At 39.5% G+C, this 24853-nt stretch overlaps 2 protein-coding genes and 1 long non-coding RNA gene across 7 annotated transcripts in view; 2 read left to right on the top strand and 1 right to left on the bottom strand.

The window, feature by feature from the left end:
• Positions 1-24853, top strand: part of LOC120716976 (centromere protein P) — a 142350-nt gene that overhangs the window by 13144 nt on the left and 104353 nt on the right. The window lies entirely within an intron of this gene.
• Positions 1222-6160, bottom strand: ogna (osteoglycin, paralog a). The gene is made up of 4 exons (XM_040004786.1): positions 5889-6160; positions 4838-5040; positions 4355-4447; positions 1222-3387 (listed from the first exon to the last, which is right to left on the bottom strand). The coding sequence occupies exons 1-4, from the start codon at positions 5983-5985 to the stop codon at positions 3217-3219; spliced, it is 564 nt and encodes a 187-aa protein (XP_039860720.1). The 5' UTR covers positions 5986-6160; the 3' UTR covers positions 1222-3216.
• On the top strand, positions 8408-9517 carry LOC120717024. Its single transcript, XR_005692074.1, has 3 exons — positions 8408-8833; positions 9087-9173; positions 9468-9517. It is a non-coding gene; the product is annotated as an uncharacterized LOC120717024 (long non-coding RNA).

The raw sequence follows: 24853 nt of genomic DNA, 5'->3' as shown, positions 1-24853 counted from the left end.
ATCAAGCTGCACAAGCAATGTGGAACCTATTCTCCTGTTCACTTGGAGAATGCAAAGTTCTGCCAAGTTGGCTGAGCTGAAGGAGGATTAACCCACATTTTCCATACTGGTCTATGTGTTCCAAACACTTATTTTGCTTTACTTGCATTTTTTCAGGTCTTGTATGGAAAAACAAATTTCCCGCCATAACTGTTTTGCTGTTATGTATTCCATGCTTTTATGACACACACAGACAAAACATGTACTTGGAGGAATAAACATATAAAAATACAGAAGCAGAGGAGCTGACATACATCTCTGCACAAGAATCCTAAAGTTTTTTCTGGCTGATAGCATTAACGAGGCAGTTTCTGTCGTACACATCAACAGGTATAATTAGCAACATATAATTTCAGTGCTAACTGGGTTTTCGGTATTGTGGATAGGTAGTTGGAAATTTCTCCACACATGCATAAACCAATACCCACATGCTGAGTTCAGCAATTTTTGTTTTGCTGTTTGTGTTTGTTGTGCTAGTGGTTTGAAGTAAAAATTGACTTCTGTCTTTCCAGTACTTTATTATGACCAAGAACTTACTATCATTAGCTGGAGCATGCACACTTGTCTAATGTACAAGCTGTTACTTGCCTCGAACACAACATTGTTACTTACCCCTGGTGTTTTCTTCATCCACAGTTCTTTGTATTTGTAGTCAACTCACTGTGAACACTGATTGACGTTGATGGTTGTGCCATCGTTGCAGCTGTCACAAAAGGACTGATTGTCGTTCACTATTATCAGTATCTTCTACTATTCACTTTACTATTGTAATAAATGTGTAATGGACACATAGTAGCTGTCAGCAGCTTGAAAACACCATTAGAGTGGGCAAAATACATATTTAACATGGTTGTGAATTTTCTAAGTAACTATAGAAATATATTTTTTATATATTCTTTTGACATGAAATTCTCACCAAAAAAATGAAACGTGTTTGTCCCTTTTAGCAGTGATATCAATAAGTAAAAACTAAAGTTCCAAACCAAAACCACTTTATATACGACGCCTCTAAAACCCCTTACATAACATCATTCATGTTGTTGTAATATATAATTTATATATTGAAAACAATATTATTTTTCAAAATTAACTGGCATTTCTACCGTAAATTTCTAGTCTAACTAACCACCTAAAGTGCTTTAAAGTGAAGCTTACTCTAATATTGATTTCAAACACATTATATTAAAAAAAAGTTGAACTTTATTAGAATATCTTCAAACATAGCCATGTAACATATTCCTGTACACCACTATCTTATTCACATCAGTAATAATCTCTAAATTAATTTTAATTAATGGTAGGGAAGAGTTGGGAACAAACGTAAGACACTATAGAAGCAAGAGGAGTAACTTTCACATTACTATAATTCATAGATACATTGTTCCCCAGTTCATTTCTGCTGGAGTCTATAAATTAAGAAAACAAAGGTAAGTCACAAAATACTTAAGTCTAATGGAATAATGAAAAGTGCAATTAATCCACACAATAGCAGAACAAAACACACTTTTCACTTAGTTAACGTATTTACACATTATTCTTGTATTTCAAGAAATGTAGTTTTTAATCAGCAAAGAAAAAATATATATCTTAAAGCTACATACAGTTAACGTAAAGAGGAATGTTAACAATGATCACAGATTTGTGGCCAGTTAGGATATTTTTGTTGTTGTTGTTGTTGTTGGGTTGGTTTTTTTTTGGACACGTGACAATGTTCTATTGAAGATATAGATCTACTAGATATAGATCAGCATGCAGATATCAAGTATTCCTTTTGTATAACTAAAATTACTTCAATCCTGCTTCTTCCCTCCTTCTGTTGTCAGGACTCTAAAATGTCCAGTAATGACTTTCTTAAAGACAAGTAAAGATAGGAACAGCTCACATGGATCAAAACAGGGTTGCATGAAGGGTCAGTTTGTGATAAATATGGATCTTCCCATACAGGAACGTGCCAGAGTCCTAGATTAAACATACAGACCAGACAGCATGAATTATGTCAGTTATCAGCACAAGAATGTTTCGATTTGGCTTTACTAAAAATGTCTAAATATACTTTTTGTACCACAATTTTCATTCAGCTGTGACAATTTAATTGTGAAGAAACTGAATGTGAGACTTTAAAAATAAAGCATTAGTATAATCACTAATGCATCAATTAAACAATTTACTCAGAGGTAAATCTGAAAAATCTGCCTTGGGTCCATTCATTTAGATCTATTGTTTTTGATGTAGTATTTTGTTGCTAATTTTAGGTAAAACTTCGAAATGTCAGATTTTGCGTTAAAGGTCAGTTGTTTAGATGAGCAAAAACAGCAAAAATGAAGATGCTTACAGTAAATAACTTGAAATATAAATACATTTTCTTACTGCTCACAATTAGGTACAGTCTACTAACAATGTGAAGACATTGGGCTGCAAGAAAGCCTCTTCATTTGTGACAGCAGGTGTTTCTGTTGTTTCAAGGTCACAAGTAGTTTTGTTTGTTTTGGGATTTTTTTTGTTGTTGTTAAGATTGGTTCATCCATGTAGTAAATCAGCAGGTCAAAATGAAACAACAACTTGGACTGTCAGTGTAGAACTGTTAAAACTGCTGCACTCATTTATAGGATTATAGTAGTTGTAGTAGCATTTTATTACCTGTGAAAAGGGTGCTTTAAGGCTACCAGGAAAGTCCTTGTGGGATTTAAGCCTTAGAAATTGCAACAATCTAACAAATACTGCCACTTCAATGGTTATGTGTGTGCAGGTGTAAAATGATTCAGTGCACCAAGGGTAATACACCACATTACAGTTATTTTAAAGACATAAGGGATTAAGCCAAGTATACATGACAGCCGGCTTTGACTCTGTTATTTTGATTACTGGTAGAAACACTAATTTTAAATGTGGTTAGACAAACTGGTTGTTTGAAGCATATTGAGATTAATTACACTGATGAAATTCCCTTTACTGCCCACCAGTCAGTAAAAGGCCTTTAGGTGAGTTAATGAACACCTTCAGTCCAGTCAGAGGTTTGATTTTGACCTGATACATGCTGATTGTAGGTTTGCCGAAGTAAAAACGTTGACATCTGTGGGACCAGCTCCACAAATCCAAAATACCATGGTGTCTCCCAGCTCTTTGTTGTGGGAAAGCTTCCATCAGCAACAAAGGGAGTGCAGTTAAATTTCAGTCTCCTCAACGGTACTTTCCAACAGGCAGTACTTTCATACAGGTGAAGTTGTCGGGGTATTTTGACAGCACCACTGGGTTGCCATCAAGGCGGACCTCATTAAGACTTGGTCGTAGGTAATAGGTGTCATTGGACCTGCAGAAGGTGTCCACATTGACCTCAGTGATGTTGTTGTTCTGGAAGAAAATAAAATAATATTGGTAGAGTCTTTTTTTACACCTCACTTTTAATAAAAATTACAGGTTTTAAATTTAATCTAGAAAAGGGTTGTACCAACGGATATGGATCTTGGAGATCAACAATGGGTAGAGTGATTCCCAAAAGTAACTAATAAAGTCATGCTGTACTTTAATTTTGGCATTCCCACATATGACCAGTACTTGCAACAGAGATCAGTCTGGATGTGAATGTAGGGGTGACCACATTGATCTGTCATCATCTCAGAATGAGAGAAAACAGAAGGAGGGCATTCTAGTCTGACTTTAAATTTGTGTCTAATATAACTGGGGTTGCAGAGACTAGTTAATTCCAAAGCTTTTGAGTCACCGAGTGTGTGTGGATGAAAGGCAAATAAGCTCTTTTTACACATATTAAAAAAACATAAAGGCTGATATTCATGTACTTAATGGTCACAAGTTATGACAGGCAACAAAGCTCTCCTGCTGAAATAGCACACATTCAGTCTTTTCATGATGGTAGACAGGGAATTAACTTCCCAGCAGTGTCTCTAAGCAAACCCATGCTCAGTTGTAGGCATGGACACAAACAGCTGCAGACGCCACAGACAGTCTTTCCTTTCATAGCTCTTTGAAATTTACACACATGCATAGCAAGTGCATTGTGTGCATCTTGGCAGATGTTCCTGAGTGGGCATGAAAAATTGGTTGGCATGCATCTGCATGGAGCCTCGTGCATACTAGCAAATGCTGGAACTGCACCATTCCTTTAATCCATTTGGCAGTAGTGCTGTTGCATTTGGGCCACACAGTATGCGTTTTTACTGTGGAACTCAGTACAGTAGGCCCCTATGGAGAAGTTTATCAAACCCTACTCTAGAACACAAGTTGTGTACCAATTTGATGATGTCACTGGTGACCAAAATCAATGTATTTTTTATATACAATGTTAATAAAACATAGAAACCTGAAGATGTAAGATCCGAACACTCTCTGGGATGTATGGAACAGCCTCCAGCATGTTGTCGGACAGGTACAGGTTAACCAGCTTGGTGAGTTTCTGTTGGAAACAAAAAAAGATTTGGAGAAAGAAAGTTGGACTGCCAAGACACATAAACTTTAGTAGTTAGTTGTACTAACACTGTGTTGAATTGATGGTGTACTGTATATAAAGATAATACCTTGTCATAATTCTCTGGTAACATTTTGAGAAATTCAAGCATTGATATTCATCTCACCTGGAAAGTATAGTATCTTGGAGTATTTATACAATTAGGTGGTTAACAAGATTATTTACCCTTTCAGGAGCATGTAAAATATTTGCGATCACTGCTAAGGACAGTTGACATGGCTCATTGTCAATTTGTATGTTTTAGTAAAACTTTTTAGGTTTTTTATCTCCAAATCAGTCACCAGAGTTGTTTGTTTGTTGGTAGAGGTCATGATGTACCTTGAAAGCATTAGCCTTCACTCCTTTGGTTTTGAGTTTGTTGTAGTTGGCATTGAAAGATGTGAGTTTGGCAGGGAGTGCAGGAAGTTTGACCAGCTGATTCTCAGCCAGAGACAATTCCTCCAGGAGGGTTAGCTTGGAGAAGGCTCCATCTTCAATCTCGGAGATCAAATTCCCTGTCAGGTCGATCCTCTTTAAAGTCACTGTTGATAGGTGAGGGTTTAAAAAAAAAAAAAAAAAAAGAAACAAAGAAGTTGTGCTACTTTAATCAATTACAGAAAAGTGAGCATGCAGTTGATACATATGACTGAAAGCTAAGTCATACAGTACAAATAATGACTTATCATGTCCCTTGGTTAGTATAGATAATAGTTGACTGTTTACAATGAAGAAGATATCTGTGCTGCAAAGGGCAAGATATGCAAACTCTGACTTACAAGGTTGAAGTTTTGCACTAGATTAATAATTTTTCCTACTGGTGGGTGATGGGATCTTTTAAATCTCCTCTCCCAGGACCCCCAAAATTTCAAATCCTACTCTTATCAACAAAATCTTCATCCTTTGTCTTAACCATTTGTCCAAGTATGGGCACTAGAGTATGTCTCAGGAAGAAGGCAAGAGGCAGGGTACACCCTGGGCAGTTGATCACAGGGGCAATACATAGAGACAGACTACCATACATTTACACTAGGACTATTAGATTAACAGATGTTTACCCCATGGTGGTCAGACATTTAAATGTCTGACTGTTGTGACACAAACAACGTAAAGAATTATTAAAAACAAGCAATTATAACTTAAGAAATATGTCTTTGGCTTGTGGGGGAAACCAGAGCACTCAAATGAAACCAATACAAGCACAGAAAATACAGTGCCCCAGCACTTAACATAATATCCTGTTGTGAATCTGTGTCCAACAACTGACTACATCCCATTAAAAAATAAATAAATAAAAAAAAAAAAATTTAAATTGCTGAATGTTAAGCAGAAACTTGAGTTTTGAACAGATGGATTAATCAACAAACTCTGGAGTAACCATGTTAAGACTTACCAATTTGAGCAAAGTCTTTGTTTTTGATCTTTCTTATTTTGTTGAAGCGTGCATACAGATAGGCTGTTTCTTTAGGTAGTGTGGGAATGGAGGTCATGTCTGGACTGACCTCCTCACAGTACACCGAGCCAGTCAGACACACACACAGCAGACAGGTGGGAAGGTCTGCAACACAAAGGCATCCATAAAAACCAAGGCGCCTTCAAAGTCCATATGGCCTTACTACATTTAAGCCATAAGTAATTGCTTTTTTTTGCAACTAAGTGATCAATTTTAATGGTATTGTTTTTACCTAAGACAAAAAAAGTCCAAACCTTTTCAGTTTCAGAACCCAAACAATTCTGTCAAACCATATATTTTTTACTTGTGTAGTCTATAATGTCTTACTTTCTTTTTTCTACTTTAACCAGTAACTCTGTTTATGAGGCAAGGTAGTAAATTCTGCCTTGCTGTGTTCAAAACACAGCACTGATACTCCTATCTCTCTCTCTCTCTCTCTCTCTCTCTCTCTCTCTCATTCATATATATATATATATATATATATATATATATATATATGAATAAGAGAGAGAGAGAGAGTGCGTGATGGGATCTTTTAAATCTCCTCTCCCAGGACCCCCAAAATTTCAAATCCTACTCTTATCAACAAAATCTTCATCCTTTGTCTTAACCATTTGTCCAAGTATGGGCACTAGAGTATGTCTCAGGAGAAGGCAAGAGGCAGGGTACACCCTGGGCAGTTGATCACAGGGGCAATACATAGAGACAGACTACCATACATTTACACTAGGACTATTAGATTAACAGATGTTTACCCCATGGTGGTCAGACATTTAAATGTCTGACTGTTGTGACACAAACAACGTAAAGAATTATTAAAAACAAGCAATTATAACTTAAGAAGTATGTCTTTGGCTTGTGGGGGAAACCAGAGCACTCAAATGAAACCCATACAAGCACAGAAAATACAGTGCCCCAGCACACTCTCTCTCTCTCTCTCTCTCTCTTACACACACACATATATATATATGAGAGAGAGAGAGATAGATAATATCTTTTTTTTTTGTATCTTCAGTTCCAAGGTAAAGGCTTTTATTTAACCTTTATTTTTAAATGTACATTACAAATAAGTTTATCTGGGCTATACAGTTTCCATCAGTAGTCTTTAGTAGTACAAGTAGTAGTAGTAGTAGTAGTAGTAGTATTTAGCGTAGTTTATTGTAGTCACTAAAGTCTCTTTTCAATGTCAGTCCTTGGTAAACACAAGTAAGCAGCAATAATCTGTTAAGGCATTTAGTTTTATATTTAGTTTAGTTTTGTTTTCCCACAAGTGTAAATATGAAGCAGTGTCAGAAATTTAGGATATTCATCTCACAATGTGAGTGGTGTTTAAATTTTGTCCCAGGTGTCCTTCCAGGTAAGATAGACAACTTTGAACCTCTCTTACTATGCACAATAGGACTGCTGTTTTGGAGCCAAGGCCAAAGATACTGTTTTAATTCTTTCGTGTTCTTTCACATTCCAAAATCTCGCAGTGTATACCCAGCTTAATAGGTATTAAACCCTTACAAAAACCTAAGCTGTTTGAGATACTCAAAGGATTTATTGTTATGGACACTATGAATTGCATCAAGGTATTGTTATCCACCTCAGCATTATGGAGTTCCTTGCCAGCATGTGCTCGTGATTTCAAACCAAAGGCGAAAGCTTGAATGTTAACCCAGACAAAAGGACCTTGATCTGGTTCATACTCTTGGTGTAGTTCGTAATCTTGGTCCAAGGAATGTTCATTGTTGTCGAACCCCCCCCACACAGCAATTTAGATTTTTCAATTAACCTATCCCCACAAAGTGCATGTCTTTGGACTGTGGGAGGAAGCCGGAGTACCCGGGGAGAACCCACGCTGTGAGGCAACAGTGCTAACCACCATGCTGCCTTTGATACCATTGACCATAAAATTCTACTTTACAGGTTGAAGGTTTTGGCTGGCCTATCTGGATCTGCCTGGTTTTCTTCCTAATTATCAGATAGGACCTTTTCTGTTAGGACTGACAGGTTTACCTCTAACATTACCCCCCTAACCTGTGGGGTTCCACAGGGTTCAGTTTTGGGTCTATTATGATTTTCTTTTTATATTCTTCCTTTAGCTGGCATAATTCAATCTTATTATGTCTATGCCGATGACATTCAGCTGCATATGTCCTGTAAGCCTCACCAGCTGGGTAGGCTGTCCACCTTAGTCCAGTGTTTAACTCAAATCTCTGATTGGCTTTCTAACAATTACCATGTTTTAAACAAAAATAAAACAGAGACCATGACTGTAGCTCCTTAAGAACTACAGTCTAAAATCAGTCAAGTTATTGCCTCTTTCTTTCCTTCTGCCAAGTCAAATATTCGAAATCTTGGAGTAAGCTTTGATTCTTCTCTGGACCTCCTTCCTGCTTCTTCTCATTTAAGGAACATTTCTAAACTCCAACATATGGGTTACTCAGCTGAATTATAAACATTGTTCATGCATTTGTGTCATCGTGTTTAGATTATTGTAGCGCCCTGTTTACCAGCTTGGACAAATCATCTCTTTCTCGCCTCTAAGCTATACAAAATGCAGCGGCCAGGCTACTACCATGCTCTAGCAAGCGTGCTCACATTACCCCCATTTTATATTATCTACACTGGCTCCCAATAGATTTTAGAATTCTTGTTTTAACATAGAGCACTAAATGGCCAGCCCCAGATTATTTATCCAAGCTTCTTATAAAATACACCACTGCCTGTTGTCTTCGCTTCCAGGCTCAGAGTTTGTTGGTTGTTCCCCGAACACGACTGAACATTGCATATGCATTTATATTTGATTTGTTTGTCTTATATGAAGAAAATAAAACGTTTTTCCTCATAAACAGATGGGCCTGCAAACACAGCACCTGATGCAGCTTCTAAAAGTCATGGTAAGAGATTACACTTAATGTTTTAATTCTTGGTTGTCACTACGAACATGATAAACTGAGTTCCAACCAAGACCCATTCCATACATTTAATGTTTTAAAACTGTTGCTGAACACGAGTGAGGTGAAGACGTTCACGAGGTTTAAAAAAACAGTTTCATTTAAATTTCTCTACAGTCTCAAATAAAATTGCACAAGCGTCCACAGTCTGGGAGATAAAGCCATGCTGACTTTTTGTTTGCCTTCATTTCCTCAGATGTAGTGATTGTTGTGATCGTCTGTGTCACTTTGCTGCTGCTGCTGCTGCTGGTGTTTGTGATCGTCTTGATCCTTATCTACAAACGTAAGTACATTTTATTATTCATTTGTGCAGCAACCATCTCTTCCTTCCCTGTGTTTTGTACATATGATGTCTAAAATCCCACAGCAGACAGGATGATGTTAGCAGCTTCTATTCATTTTTTGTTTGCTTTTTGAAATTGATATTTTAATATGTAATATGTAAATACTACATTATCAATGAAACTCTTACAGTTCTTTCTTTAAAGGTCATTGAGCTCGTGGAAGAAATCGAATTAATTTTTATGAGATTTGTAGAAATTTGTTCAATTTGCACTATTTCTTTTCTGTTTGGCAGGAATTTCAAAATTACAAAACACAGGAAATGAAGCAGTACAGAATATAAAAGAGGTGAGTGACTTAGGCTGTGCCATGTGTCATGTCTGCTCACTCTATTGTATTGTAATGTATTAGTTATTAATGTAATGCCTCAGAAGTCAGATGGTTGAGCTGGGAGTGTCTCCTCAGTTGAGCTTGTTACAGTAACAATAACTAAGCATTAAGTTGGAAAGCAGAGAAATGCAGGATTTTTCTCTCTTTAGAAAAGGTAGAACCTTCCATTCATCAGTGCTTGTTGTTTTTGTTTGAAAACACAGCTGCAGCGCAGGTCAGTCTGTAGTGTAGAGGGTGTAGAGCAGTGGGCTCAGCACACACACTCGTGGGGAGCCACTGCTCAGTGTACAACTGGAGGAGAGGCGGGGACCTCCATAGAGCTGTCATACTTGGAGAAACTACAGTGAGGCCAAAACCACTTTTTGTTCAGGCGTTTTAATCCTGTATTGGTGATCATTATAACGTGGTAGTTTATGGAGATTACCTTGCTTTTGGGGTAAGATGCAGGTGGAGAGAAGCTCAGGTTTCTGGCACTTTTGGGTGGGGATTTTTCAGCTGGGTTGCTTCTTGCTTTCATGTGATGAAGCCCATTTTACCAATAAAAATGTGATTGTTAGAGGAAACCAGTTTCTTAATGATCTTGTGTGAATATGCTCGAGAAATTATGACCTAACCGTTGCCAGATCAGTGCATCAATGTTAAGTTGTAGCCAGCTGGCTAACTGCATCTTGCTTGATAATGTTATCACAAGAAAAGTCACAATTGAAATGAGTTGGCCAGGAATTTTATTTGCACTTTGCATGGAAAAGGCTTCCTGTTAGATCAAATATAAACTGTTCAACGGTGTGTTTTCATTCTTTCCTGCAGGAGAATATCTATGAAGAGTTCCAGGAGCACCTTGAGTATCCAGACTCAGAAACTGCAACAAACACAGTTTATCTCACTGTGAATCCCCCAAACCAGCCTGACTCACTGCATTACTCTACCATCAACTTTCAAAGCAGGTCTAACAGAGCTGGTGGTGAGACACCGACTGTCAAACCCAGCTCCTCTGCCTACAAATATTCTGCTGTGACGTTCAGCAAACGTCCGACCAACTCATCTGTTAATCAGCTACACAGACCTACTGAGGAGTCTTTGTACTCCAGAGTCAAAAGGACGGGAAAAAACTAAAACGGGAATTAGAGTTCATTTCTCTTGTTAGAAATGTATAAATTACAGAACCTGTATGGCCAAGAATTCAGGTCATTACATCTGTGTTATTACATCAGTCCATCTAAGACTGACACCAAACGTCTTAGATGTTGGCTTGATGGAGACAGAAATCACTCAACTAATGTGAGGACTTGCGATCTTTTTACACTGATCCATACTGAGCTCTTAGATATCAACTGGTAGAGTCCCAGCGATACAAGGCACACTTGATGCTGCTTCGTTTGAACAGGCGTTCCCGCTGACCAGCCTGTTTGGACTTTGGGATTAGACTTGTTCAAGTTTAAACCCATCATGGGTTGGCTCAGGCAGCTTGGGCTGGGGTGTAGACGTGTGTTTCAGCTAACTAACATTAGCAAAAGTCAAAATCAGGTTACTGTAAATATTATTTTAGCAATGATTTAAAAAATCCTAAACAATCCTGATGTTTATCTTTCATCACTCATGTCATCTATCTGCAAAAGTGCACACATTACTCTGCTGTACAACCACAGTGTGATTCTTGAAATCAACAAAAATCAAAAATTATTTCTATAGCACATAATTATGCAACAAAGTTGATCAAAGTGCTTTGCAGTTGGTCAGACCAATAGTATAAGACAGTTAGAATAAAAACAGTGAAAAGGAGGGCAAGAAAACAATATGGGTAAACAGCATAACTAGCCACGGAATTACCAACTAGTTTGAATTAAAAGCCAGACTAAAACAATAAGTTTTAAGATGCAATTTAAAAGACTGGATGGACTCGAAGGAACAAATAAAGGAGCGAGGTTATTCCAGAGTCGGGGTGCTACGATAGCAAAGGCCCGATCACCTCTGGACTTCAGACGAGACCTCATTTGCATCAAGCATCTGATTGGAAGATCTTACTGCTCTATTAGGAATAAACAAATGGAGGAGTTCAGACAGATAGCTGGGAGCCAAATTGTTTAGAATTTTAAAGGTAAGCAAGATAATTTTGAAATTGATACGATCTTCAACAGGGAGCCAATGTAAGTTGACTAGTACGATTTGACAGCTGCGTTTTGAACTAAGTGGAGCCGGTGAAAGAAGAGAAGAATATGGGCGGCCTGAGTAGAGGGAATTTCTTCCCTACCTTCCCTTTTTCAATTAGAACTCCCAGTGGCTCCTTTCATGGAGGAGGAGTGGCTCTACTTCAAGCCCCTGCTGAGTGGTCCTCACTTTATCTCACTTATCTCATTTCTATCACTTTTTATCCACAATCACATTCTTTCATTTAGTGACTGAAAAAATTATAATCAGTTATTTCTGTACCTTAATAATAATCGTATCCTCTCACAGCATAAACTTGGTTTTCAGATTGAAATACTTCCCAACTAATGCTCTCTTAAAATCCCGTGTTCTCTGCCGATCGTGGTCATCTTAAAGTGGTGATAGTTGTAGGTCTGACTAAAGCTTTTGACTTGGTTCATTTTTCTTTCTTTCTCTCTTTTTTTTTGTGCCTGTCCCGTTTGGATCTTTAGCCATCAGAATTGTTGTTTGAAGGCCAAGAAAGATGCCGAGCGGCTTTACTTTACCAACTGGATCATCATGGCCTTGCCATATTGGTCCATTTGATTAACCTTTATTATAATTATGTATTTATTTTATTTGGTTTTCGGTTGTTACAGACAGGACAGACATGACTGGGGGATAGGACAGGGAGAAAGAATGAAAGAAAGAGAGGGAGAGAAAGAAAATAGAGCGGGGAGAAGAGATGGTGAGAAAGGGGGGAAGAAAAAAAAGGAAAAACAAACACAAACACCTGGATCACCTGTATGGATTAAAAAAACAGAAGAGAAAACAAACAAGAAAGAGCAACATAATAATACAAGTTCATTCTTCTTTCTTTAGATGAGCTTAGTGTTATTGGTCTTTCCCAGCATGCACTGATGTGGTTTCAGTCTCCTCTTTCTCTTATTGCGCTTCACCAGAGATGATCATTGTTTTCATTCAACATTAGACAAAGATTGTCTTCATTTTCTTGATATTGTATATATATATATATGTTTTACAGACTCTGTCATCTTACAGACTTACATCTTCACCTTGGTTTAAGACATAAGTTTGATATACCACTCGTACCAAATCATCATTAAATGTAGTGACTTTGACTTGATTTTCTTATCTTGATTGTCTAAAACAATTTTTTTGTTCCTTCTGTTTCAAGTCGTGCTCTAAAATGTTCTGTTGAGATCCTCGTTAAGGTCTCTTTTGTACTGACAGAAGTTTGTGAAAAACCTTTATGTTTTAGGTTCCTGCTGTTTGGAATTTGTCACCTTTAGTTTTTTGTTTGTCTTTAGCAGCTGAATCCGTTGTTGTTTTTCTGAATTAGTTATATATCTGCCTTTGTTTTTATGTGTTCTGTATTGTTCTGTACAAATGTTTGTTTAGACGTTGAGGAGTTTATCCCATTAAAATGAATTTGAAGGAAAGAGCTTAAAAATTAATTCCTGGTTGCTTCAAAAGTTTCTGAGCAGAAATCTGCCCTTGATCATGACAGGGTTGAAGCTTCATCGATTGCTGTTTATTGTAAATCATGTTTATATTTATGTCAAGCTCCATTTGTGTATTTTTTGTTAAAGAAAAAAGAGATCATAATGTATTTTAAGATGTTCAAATGTTATTCGGCAGAGGAGGTGTCCTTAAAGAATTAACCTGTAATTATATGTCGTTTTGTTGACTGTATAATAAAGCAAGTTTCACGTAGCCGTGATATCTGTCCATCGTTCAGTTTCATTTAACATCAATCATCAGTTCAAGCAATCAAATGAAGTCCAGGAGTCAACTCTGAGCATGAAAGAGTGTCGTTGGCAGTACATGACAAACAATTATAAAACTTGGACAGGTGAGCTGTCAACAGAGTGATATATTTTAGAAAAAACAATCTATATATACCAAGAGGTTAGACACATAAATGCAGACTTCACAACCAAAGCAGCAGTATGTTAGAATAGTGCTGTGCAGTTATATAGCATTTATAATAGCTCTTTGAACATAGTGTTAGGGTCTGTAGTGAGATTAGAAAATCAATATACAAAAATTGTAGCCTTATTCTTTCAGCTGCAACCCAGAGACGTTAAACAGTCTGAGAGCAAATAAACAGCAAATACAAAAACAGAAGTAAAGTGGGTATTATTCACTACCACACTTTTTTTTACATAGATTAGTAAATACAATGTTTAGATGTCTTATTTTAGAGTCATGTCATGTCGGCCTCGAGCCTTTTTAAAAGATGTAGTTGTTTTACACCCCCCCCCCCCCCCCTTTCTTTTAATGCTAGTTTTCTCTGTGAAAGACAAAGACTCTCTTCCAATAAACTTGCAGCATCTCTAAAACTTCAATAAACTCAACATGATTCCGAAATTATGTGGAATTCATTTCTCTTTAGCCCAATTAAATGCTGTCTACATTTCCTCCACTGAGATGTTGGTGGCTAGATAATCTAAAGAACAATGTTCTGAGTGTTGCTTTCATTTTGCTTGTCTTAGCTAGACTCAAGCTATTTGATGAGAGTCCTGGTTCGAACCCAGGCAGGAGCTGCCGTGTGATCTTTGTGGGGTTTTTTTTTATGTATTTTTGTACATTAAAATGTATTTAATTAAGGAAGCCATGGATTTTTACCTCTAGCCCATACCATGAATAATTGAATAACTAATTTTCATGGAATGTTTTTGTAGCATCAAAGCAGCAAATAAAGCAATCTGATGCTGTTAACCCCAATAAGCATGAAGAGGCCATGACTGAGGGAACCAAATAGTGGAATTCTGTTCCAAAGACTTCTGATGAAAGACGAGGTGATGGGAGACCCATGCACCAACTTTTTAAAACATATTCCTGATATCAAATTCATCCTTAATTTATATTTTAAAAAATAAAATCAGATTTTAGATATTGTGTTTGTGGAAACGGATAACATATAATATAAAAAATCTAAAATAGATAATATTTGTTTTACTTGTTAAATGCAGTTCTGTAAAAGAACACATGCTGTGAGAGACGTTTCCCTTTCTTTTTTGATAATCCTTTTTATTGTCATCATCACTGCTGTTACCCAGTTGGATTATCTGAGTTGGAGTTGCTCAAGGCACCAAGGCAAAGTTGGAGGTCCAAAAAAAGGTGACCAGAAATTTGTTCTCTTAAACTTGAAGCTACACATTGGAGAGCCACTGAGTAAGTATTGGTTTCTAGTTTGAGTTAAATAAAGTTTGATTAGATAACGAAACTGTTTTCCCAGTAAAGCTTGCTCACTTGCACATTAGAGCGTTTCATACACTTCTCTTCTTACAGTCACAGCTGTTAAGAGGCATCCAGCAGAGAGAAGCAGATGAAGGTAGGTAAATTGGGCCCAAAGCAGGACGTTGATGAAGAGGCATTGAGGCTTTATTTACAGAAAAACACAATGTCCAGCATTCAGCACTTGTGGCGCCCGTGCGATTCCTCCATGAATCTCACACAGTGCATGTTAGGTCTAATGTCAGACCTCGGCTGGCGCAGAGGTTTGTCACTGGTGGACAAAAGCAAGAACACTCCGTACGTTGTCACTTGCTAGCGGAGGGAAGTCCCGGCAAGAGTTGAGATGACTTCAAACTGATTCCCCTTGCAGGCTCTGTTATTGACCACCGGGGTATACAAACACAGTGAAACTGGTTTAAATTGGTTACACAATGTAAAACCCATATAGTGTGCCATAAAGCTAAGTATGTGTTTGTATGCATGTGCGAACATGTGAATGAATGTGTCTCTGTATTAGTGACTTCCTGCCACCACAAAATATGCTTACAACTGTTTAACCCATATTTCCTAGTTATCCAAGGTCAGCTCCCCACACCTGAGATACGGCTTAACTTTAATGGTTCGCCATAAACACTTACCAACAGCCTCCCCCACGCAGATGTAGGTGGGGGATAAGAATAGAAACAGAAGAATACTTTGATCATACAGTTTGAACCAAGGCAAACAAATTTAAGTACAATAATGGCAACATTTAACACATCTCACTCTAACACTGCAAATATTCCTAAAGATGAAAGATGGCCACTCCCAAATCCAACCCGTGACTTCTCTCTGTGGTAAGACGCTCCACTCTGAGTCCTGGTGACACAAACACACACACAGTTCAGCAGGTGATCTACAATTGATAGCGAGGTCATTACTCATTGAAACATATAAGTCGACGGCTGTACTTAACGGGTTTCCCATATGGAAAAGATATATATATAAAGTTTGTATCTGTCTTGTGTGAAACTTGTATGAAAAGCATATAAGACTGAAAACAGATATAAGATCCCTTGAAAAATTATATAAATGAAACTTGTATGTTTTGGATACTTCCTAAAACAATATAATGAAAGTAATGACAAAGTGGCCACTTTCATGAGTAAATCATATGAGCCTTATATGAAGTTTTTTCTATTTCTTTTCCATATGGGTTGACTCAAGAATCCCGCACTGCCTGGAGCTCAGCCACACTCTTAGTTTGCTCCTGATGAGAGTAATCTGCTACAGCTGGCTGCAGGTGATGAGCAGCAGGTGTGGCTGGAACACCACAGGAACAGGAACACTTCCGAGTTGCAATCCCCCTGGGTCTGTGTGTGTGTGAGGATAATGGTACATTAAACGTACCATTATCCTCACAAAAACATGAAAAAGATCTGGATACTTCATTATGTATTTAATGACACATTAAGCACAGAGTGTTGTTAAAAATGAACCGAGTCTCCTGCCCTTAAACCTAAAACGTTTCAGTCTGCAGTGTAAAGAGATTCATTTACTTATAACTGATTCCATTCCTAGTTTTTATTATAGAACTATTAAGTTATTTCTGATGTTCAGTCACATGCTTCTACCAAACTGCCCTTTTCACACCCAAACGAGCCACTTAGTTCCTGTTTAATGCAAAAAGTTGTGTTTGTGTTTGTCAGACGGGGCGGTGGTGAATGGGCCATGAGAGGAAGAGGGAGGGGTGGTTAGAACGGTAGGAGTGAAAAATTTTGGCCACAAAACTGAAAATCAGCAAACAAAACTGCCGAGCAACAGACTGGAGACACAAACTGAAGACAAACAACGAAGACATAAAGCTTCAAAACCAGTATAATGAAGTTACTGCTCCTACTCATCCTCTCTCTGACCACAGGTAATACGATTACTAACAATTGCTTACAGTGATAACAGACTTGAATATTAATTATTAAAGTTTTTTTTCAACACATTTTGTTCTAGTTTGTTTTAGTTCTAGTTTGACCTTTTTTAATCTGTTCGTATAAAAACTATGTGTAATACAAAAATCATCTATGATTACACAAAGCTCGAGGCTCACAAACTCAAAAAAGGTTGTAAGCATAGCAGCTTATTTTCTTTCATTTTCAGGTTGTGAGGCTGAATCTGAAGTGAGAGCATGTCACCATCAATGGGCTGAAATCACCTGCAAATATCCTGAAACAAATAAACAAATATCAATACATTGATGTAGTTCTTTCCAGTGGAACATCTGTACAAACCTTTAAGAAGGACGTGTGGGAAGAAAATGGCAGATTTTTCCTCTACCATGATACAAAAAATAAAAATCTCAAGGTTGCAATAAAACATGTTGAAGAGCGAGAGTTTGGGGAGTATAGGTGCAGGTTTTTTCAAAGATCGAACTCATCTGACATACAGGAAGGAAAACTGGAGACTGGTAAGAAATGTGACACCTGTTCAAATAATAATAATAATAATTATTATTATTATTATATATTAATCAATTTCCATAATCTGCGAGTCCTCATCGATTTAAAGTCACTGCCTATGGAGCTAAATTTTAAATACTTTATTTCTCTGATTTGTTTACAGAGCATGCAAACTGCCTGCAAACATTTCTCAGCGTGTACAGAACAGCTAACAGCACCATCACATGTGATTATCCAGATGTTTACGAGTCCCACATAAAGTTCTTCTGTAAAAAGAAACATTTTGCCTGTGAGGACATTTTATCAACGTCAAAAGGGACGTTTACTCTCACAGGCAGCAGCCGTGCCTTGAACATTTCCATCAGTCATGTGACCTCACAGGATGCTGGTGATTACTGGTGTGGAGTGGAATCAAATGATGGAAGTTACAGATTATCACACACACAAGTACACCTGAAAGTTATAGGTGAGTATTCCACATGTTCAGTCTCTGAGGTTTAAATGATAAAAGCTGGCTGATAAGCTGAAGGCAAATATTTGTCTTTTTGTCTTCAGATATTGAACCTTTGACACCAACTATTGGACAGAACTTCACATACCAGTGTAAGTACAACCAGGATGCCTCCTCATGTATAAAATTCATCTGCAAAGGAGAAGATTCAACTGTATGCAAACAGCTAGTAACCAGCACAGAGCCTGACGTGAACCAGAGGTTTATAATGAAAGAGAACAGCGGGAGTATCACCATTACAGTGAGAGAAGTAACAGCAAACGATGGTGGGATATACTGGTGTGGAGCAAGAGTCCCTCACAAACACAACCAAACACATGACGACTTCTTTGATGGATTTAATTTGACTGTAGGTAAGTTGCTTGTACAATTTATCACTAATTCTTAACATGTTTCTGTTCTATTGAGTTTCATAGAAGTCTTACAAAATAATGTTAGCAATAATATTTAATTTATCTCTTGCATTAGGTAAACATCTTTTATGTCTCACTTGTGCAAGAGATGGTTTTAATTAGTATCTTAAAAATACAGAAAAGAAGTGACAAAGCTGGATTAAGACGTTCACGCTGTTTATGACAACATAAAGAAAAAGCTTTAACAGTGAGGACTGTGGTTTTTCTCTGAAACAGGTCTTCTAACCACTGCAACCACCGCAGCTCCTCAGAGTTCTGGTGAGAGACTTTATTTAATTTATTTAATATCTTAAATCTGCTATGAAGGCAAGTGCTGAAGCTGGATTAAGACGTTCACGCTGTTTATGAAAACATAGAAATAAACTGATGATGTGAAAGTCTCAAAACTTTCAAAAGGTTTATCTTTCCTATGTTCTTCAGCACCGGCAGTTGCTGAATAATTTTCTGGTCTAAATTTCTGTGATGTAGTGATGACCTTGATCCTACGTGTGGCTGGGTTGCAGCTGATATTTGCAATCATTTTATTCCTTATCTATAAACGTGAGTACATTCATTTTCATTTCTCAAAAATAAGACAATATTGAGATTCTTCCATATTTTGCACAGATAACATCTAAAAATCAACAGCAGACAGAGTGACATTAGCAGAGTCCCCAAATTCTCCATCCCATGATATATGAATACTTCTGAATACAAGTTATGATTATCTTTTCAAATTTCTTGTTAAATCAGATTAAATCAAAATAGAAAATGGTTCAGTGATAATGATCAGTGCAACTCTGGCAGTTCTTTTTCAGAAGCAGCCAGTGGAGGCCGCTGCATATCAGTTTAGTGAAATGTGTTTATTTTCTCTTTTCACTTTGCAGGAGTCTCACATTTAAAAAATGCTGAAAATGGAGCTGGAGCATCGTATGTCAAACAGGTGGGTGGCTGTGTCTGATATGAAGTATAGTTAATGCAGCAATGTTTTGATACAACCATTAGTTAACTTTTTCATGTATTAGTCTTTTTTTTATACTGAGGAGAGAGCAGCAACATAGGTACAAAAAACAATGATGTGGTGGATTTGGATGAGAGGGGAGAGTTATCATAGTGAGTAAGCTGAATCCATGAAAGGATGCACTATATGGATTTCAGTCACCCAAATGAAACCACAGACTTTCTAGTCTTTTAGTAAAACCATATAATTTGTCAGACAATCAACTAAAAACTCCCCAAAAGCACAAAAAAAATCAAGAAATCCAGTTCATTACCTCTTAACTAGTAGAGAACATTCCAAACTAAACCTCCTCATCAGCCTATCCAGTATGATAGGTATGAGTATTCATCCATCACCTCTGTGGATTTGTCATCCTGAGAGAAACCACTCAATGAGGGTTTATTATGGTGATGTTGCTAAGCCTCACTGTTTAATGAGTATTGTTGAGAGTAGAGACAGCAATGTTGTACCAAGTGATCTAAAATAACTATGTAGTGCTATTTCACATAAAAGATTGCACTCATAAATGCAGCAATTTATAAACAACCAATTAGTTAAAAACAAAACTATTTTCCACACAATGAGGAAGTAACGTTGATTAAATTTTAGGGACATAATTTTATTATTGACTCTCCTCATCAGGCCAGCTATTAATCTCTAACTGCATGGACATTATTTAAGCTCGTATCCAAAAAAACAGAAATAATGTTGACATATTGCTCAACATGTCTTGCAGCCTGTCTGAAGAGATTAAATTACACACCCTGCCTATGTTTCCTCTGCTGAGAGGTTTGTGGCTATGTAATCCATCAGATAAAACTCCAGCGACATTTTACATCAAGATGTTCTGAGTCTTGCTTTCATTTTGCTTGTCTGAACTAGATTCAAGGTACTTGGTTAGTACTGTTGTCTCACCAGTGGAGATTCTAGAGTCTGTTGTAGCTCAAGCAAATATTAAGAGGGGGCACCTCGATCCAGTGTTTGTCACCATTATGTTTTAAATCCGACACCAACAACAAGCACAGACCAAATTCAAATTTTATTTGTCACATACACAGTACAACATGTAGTGAAATGCTTGTGTATGAGGCAGCAGACGTAGCCACGCCATTCCAGGGCTTGGTTTTAGCATGGGGGGTCTAGCCAGGAGACCCTTACTGGATAACCAGTTGCTGGTTTTTTCTACTATCAGCTTGAAAAACACAGCAATTAGTGCATGTAGTAGGTGTTAAAGGTACCACGCTGCAGTGTTTTGAATCACATCTATCTCAAAGACTCCAATTTGTGCATGTAAATGGAGAGTCCTCTTCACACACTAAGGTTAATTATGAAGTTCCGCAGGGTTTTGTTCTGGTACCATTTCTGCTACATTATACATGTGTCTGTTAGGCAGTATCATTAGAGGGCATAGTATACATTTTCACTGTATACACACCGATTAGTAACTGCAGGCATGTCTTAAAGTCCGGGATGGCCTCTAATTTTCTGCTTCTAAATTCAGATAAAACTGACGTTATTTTACTCGGCCCTGAAAATCTTAGAAATATGGTATCTAAGCAGATTCTTACTCTGGATGGCATTAGCTTGGCCTCCAGTAACGCTGTGAGGAATTGTGCAGTTGGTTTTGACCAATAAATGTCCTTCAACGCACATCTTCCAAGATGGCGCGGCCACGTCCAGACGCCTTCCTGACCACTCCGCTCCGACTATCCACTTTTCTTGTTTTTTACCTATTTTTTGCTCTGGTTTTCATCCCAAAATCCTCTAGTCTTATAGTTTACGACAGCGGATCACTTATAAACATCGGTGCCAAGGTTGCACATCTAATCTTGGACACTTTTAAACCCGACCCTTCCTGGCCGCCAGAGATTCTACGCGGCGCGGAGAACAACAAAGGATGGGCCGCTCATCCGAGGCGCAGAACAAAGAAGCGCCGGGGGAAACACGCTGGTATTAGGAACAGACTGAGACAGCAGGCGCATCGCGCACCACTGCCCAGTATCCTACTGGCCAATGTACAATCCATGGAGAACAAGCTCGATGACCTAAGAGCAAGGGTCACCTTCCAACGTGACATGAGGGACTGCAACATTCTGTGCTTCACGGAGACATGGCTGACCCCCACCAGGCCGTAACTCCGTCGAATTCATTCTTTGTGCTCCGCGCGGACAGAACGGCAGAGTCGAACAAAACCAAAGGTGGGGGAGTGTGTTTCATGGTAAACAGAAAGTGGTGTGATGCCAGGAGCATTTCTACTCTCTCCAGTGGCTGCTCGCCACATCTGGAGTTCCTGAGCATTAAGTGCCGCCCTTTCTATCTGCCCCGTGAGTTCACCTCGGTCATCGCCACGGCGGTCTACATCCCACCCCAAGCGGACACAGGTATGGCTTTGTCCGAATTACATGATGTTCTGAGCTCGCTTCAAAACAAGGACCCGGGCGCAGCCCTCATTGTAGCAGGAGACTTTAACAAAGCAAACCTCAGACAAGTCATGCCAAACTTTTACCAGCATGTCTCGTGTCCAACGAGAGGGGATTGAATTTTGGATCACTGCTACACGCCATACAAGCAGGGCTACAAAGCTGTCTCACACCCGGCTTTTGGGAAGTCTGACCACAACGCCATCTTCCTCATCCCCCAGTATAAACAAAGCATACGGAGGGAAGAAGTAACCACGAGGGAGGTAAAACGGTGGACTGCCCAATCAGAAGCTACGCTACAGGACGCACTCAACGACGTAGACTGGGACATGTTCAGAGCATGCGCAGTCGACATCAACGAGTTTACGGAAGTAGCAGTATGCTTCGTAAATATGCTAGCAGAGGAGATTATCCCCACTGCGAGAGTCACCACATTCCCAAACCAGAAACCGTGGATGGACAGATCGATCCGCACTGCAGTAAACGCCAGGACCGCCTCCTACAACGCGGGTCTCGCCACTGGCGATATGAGCGCCTACAAAGCGGCCTCATACGGCGTGCGGCGCGCGGTGAGAGATGCTAAACGCCGGTACCGGGAACGTGTGGAGTCCCGCTTCCACCAGGGCGACACACGGAGTATGTGGCACGAACTACGCACCATTACGGACTACAAAGCCAGGGACACTGCGCCGATCAACGCCGACTCTGCATTCACCAACGAGCTGAATCAGTTCTACGCCCATTTCGAGGTTAGCCAGGCGGCTAATGCTATCTACCGCCTGACTACCGAGGACAGTGACGCCATCAGCGACAGACCGGTGACCAGCATCGCGGAGCATGATGTCCGAGCGGCACTGAGGAGAGTGAACACAAGGAAAGCGGCGGGGCCAGACGGCATCACCGGCCGTCTGCTGCGCTGCTGTGCTGACCAGCTAGCAGGTGTGTTCACTTACATCTTCAACGAGTCCCTGGCGAAGTCTGTGGTCCCCACATGCTTCAAAAGATCCACCATCATCCCTGTGCCCAAGAACAGCAAACCCTCATCCCTGAACGATTACCGGCCAGTTGCACTGACCTCGGTAGTAATGAAGGTGTTTGAGAGGCTGCTGAAGAACATCATCTCCTCCTCCATCCCAGACACCACAGATCCGCTGCAGTTCGCCTACAGATCCAACAGATCCACAGAGGATGCCATCGCCCACGTCCTACACACCACTCTCAGCCACGTGGACAAGAAATAGGGTAACTATGTGCGAATGCTGTTTGTTGATTACAGTTCAGCGTTTAACACAATAGTGCCCTGCAGACTGTTCACAAAGCTGAGGGATCTGGGACTTAACAGCCGTCTGTGTGCATGGGTGTTGGACTTCCTCACTGGCAGAACTCAGGTGGTGTGGGTGGGCAGGTGCTTCTCCAACAGCATCACCATCCACACAGGAGCACCTCAGGGATGTGTCCTCTCGCCACTGCTCTACTCCCTCTACACTTCAGACTGTGTGGCCACCCATGGCTCCAACACCATTGTGAAGTTTGCTGACGACACAGTGGTGTTGGGTGCCATCTCCAACAACGATGAGGCGGCCTACATGGATGAAGTGAAGAATCTGGCATCGTGGTGCCAGGACAACCACCTCCAGCTGAACGTCAGCAAGACCAAGGAGCTGGTGGTGGACTTCAGAAGGGGTCAGCACAGAGACTACAAGCCCATTATCATCAATGGAGCTCCAGTGGAGAGGGTGCAGTCCTTCAAGTATCTTGGTGTCCACATCTCCTCAGACCTGACATGGGCTGCCCACATTCAGGTCCAGACCAAAAAGGCTAGGCAGCGCCTGTATCACCTACGACAACTGAGGAAGTTCAGGGTCTCCCCAAAGATCCTCAGGATTTTCTATACAGGCGCTGTGGAGAGCATCCTCACACAGAACATGACATCGTGGTTCGGGAACAGCTGTGTGAAGGACCAAAAAGCTCTCCAGAGAGTGATCCGTACAGCAGAACGCTGCTGCAGGATTGCTCTCCCCCCGCTTCAGGACACCTACACCAGGAGATGCCGGACTAGAGCAGCGCAGATACTGAAGGACCCGTCCCATCCTGGCAACAAACTGTTCCAACTTCTGCAATCTGGTAGAAGGTTCCTCATCATCCGGGCAAGGACAGAGAGACTCAAGAGGAGCTTCTATCCCCAAGCCATCCATGCTCTAAACACACACACCCGCCCTCTCACATCATCTATAATTGACTGAGACAGGACTCTTCCAGACACTAAACCAAGGCACAATGTACATTTCAATTCCTTTAATTTTAAATATGTTTATATTGTCTATCCTGTAAAATAGTCAGATGTCTATTCATATTAATGTACAGAATTCACCTGCTTGCTGCTACTACTGCACATTCACCCAATGTATATACTACATATATATATATATATATATAATGTTTTTCCTCTACACCCCCCCCCCCCCCCCCCCCCAATTTTTTTGCACATGTCGAGGAGCGTGTCAGGCTACATTTCACTGTGTGTTATACTTGTATAACTATGCATGTGACAAATAAAGAACCTTGAACCTTGAATATTAAACAAATATGTAAGACTGCTTTCTTCCATTTGTGCAACATCTCTAAAATTAGAAATATCCTGTCTCAGAGTGACGCTGAAGAACTAGTTCATGCATTTATTATTTCCAGGCTTGACTACTGTAATTCATTATTACCAGGATGTCCTAAAAAAAAAAACCCTGAAAAGCCTTCAGCTAATCCAAAATGCTGCAGCAAGAGTCCTGACAGGGACTAGAAAGAGAGAGCAGATTTCCTCTTCATTGGCTTCCTGTTAAATCCATAGTCAAATTCAAAATCCTGCTCCTCACATACAAGTCTAGAATAATCAGGCCCCATCTTATCTTAACGAAGTTATAGTACCATATCACCCCATTAGAGCACTTAGCTCTCTGACTGCGGGCTTGCTTGTTGTTCCCAATCCTTCAGTTTTCAGGCCCCTGTTCTGTGGAACCAGCTTTGGATTTGGGAGACAGACACCCGCTCTGTGTAGGCTTAAAACTTTCCTTTGTGCTAAAGCTTATAGTTAGGGCTGGATCAGGCGACCCTGAATCCTCCTTAAGTCATGCTGAGGTAGGATTCACCCCCAGCA

Source organism: Simochromis diagramma, unplaced genomic scaffold (assembly GCF_900408965.1).
Source record: "Simochromis diagramma unplaced genomic scaffold, fSimDia1.1 OVJJ01000320.1, whole genome shotgun sequence".
NCBI classification, from domain to species: Eukaryota; Metazoa; Chordata; class Actinopteri; order Cichliformes; family Cichlidae; genus Simochromis; species Simochromis diagramma.
This window is presented reverse-complemented; position numbering and strand designations above follow the sequence as displayed.

Coding starts and splice junctions, on each gene's coding strand:
- ogna (XM_040004786.1), bottom strand. CDS start 5,985: ATGACCTCCATTCCCACACTACCTAAAGAAACAGCCTATCTGTATGCA. Junction 4,448..4,837: donor TGAAGGCTAATGCTTTCAAG/GTACATCATGAC, acceptor TGTTTCCAACAG/AAACTCACCAAGCTGGTTAA. Junction 3,388..4,354: donor TTCGGATCTTACATCTTCAG/GTTTCTATGTTT, acceptor ATTTTCTTCCAG/AACAACAACATCACTGAGGT.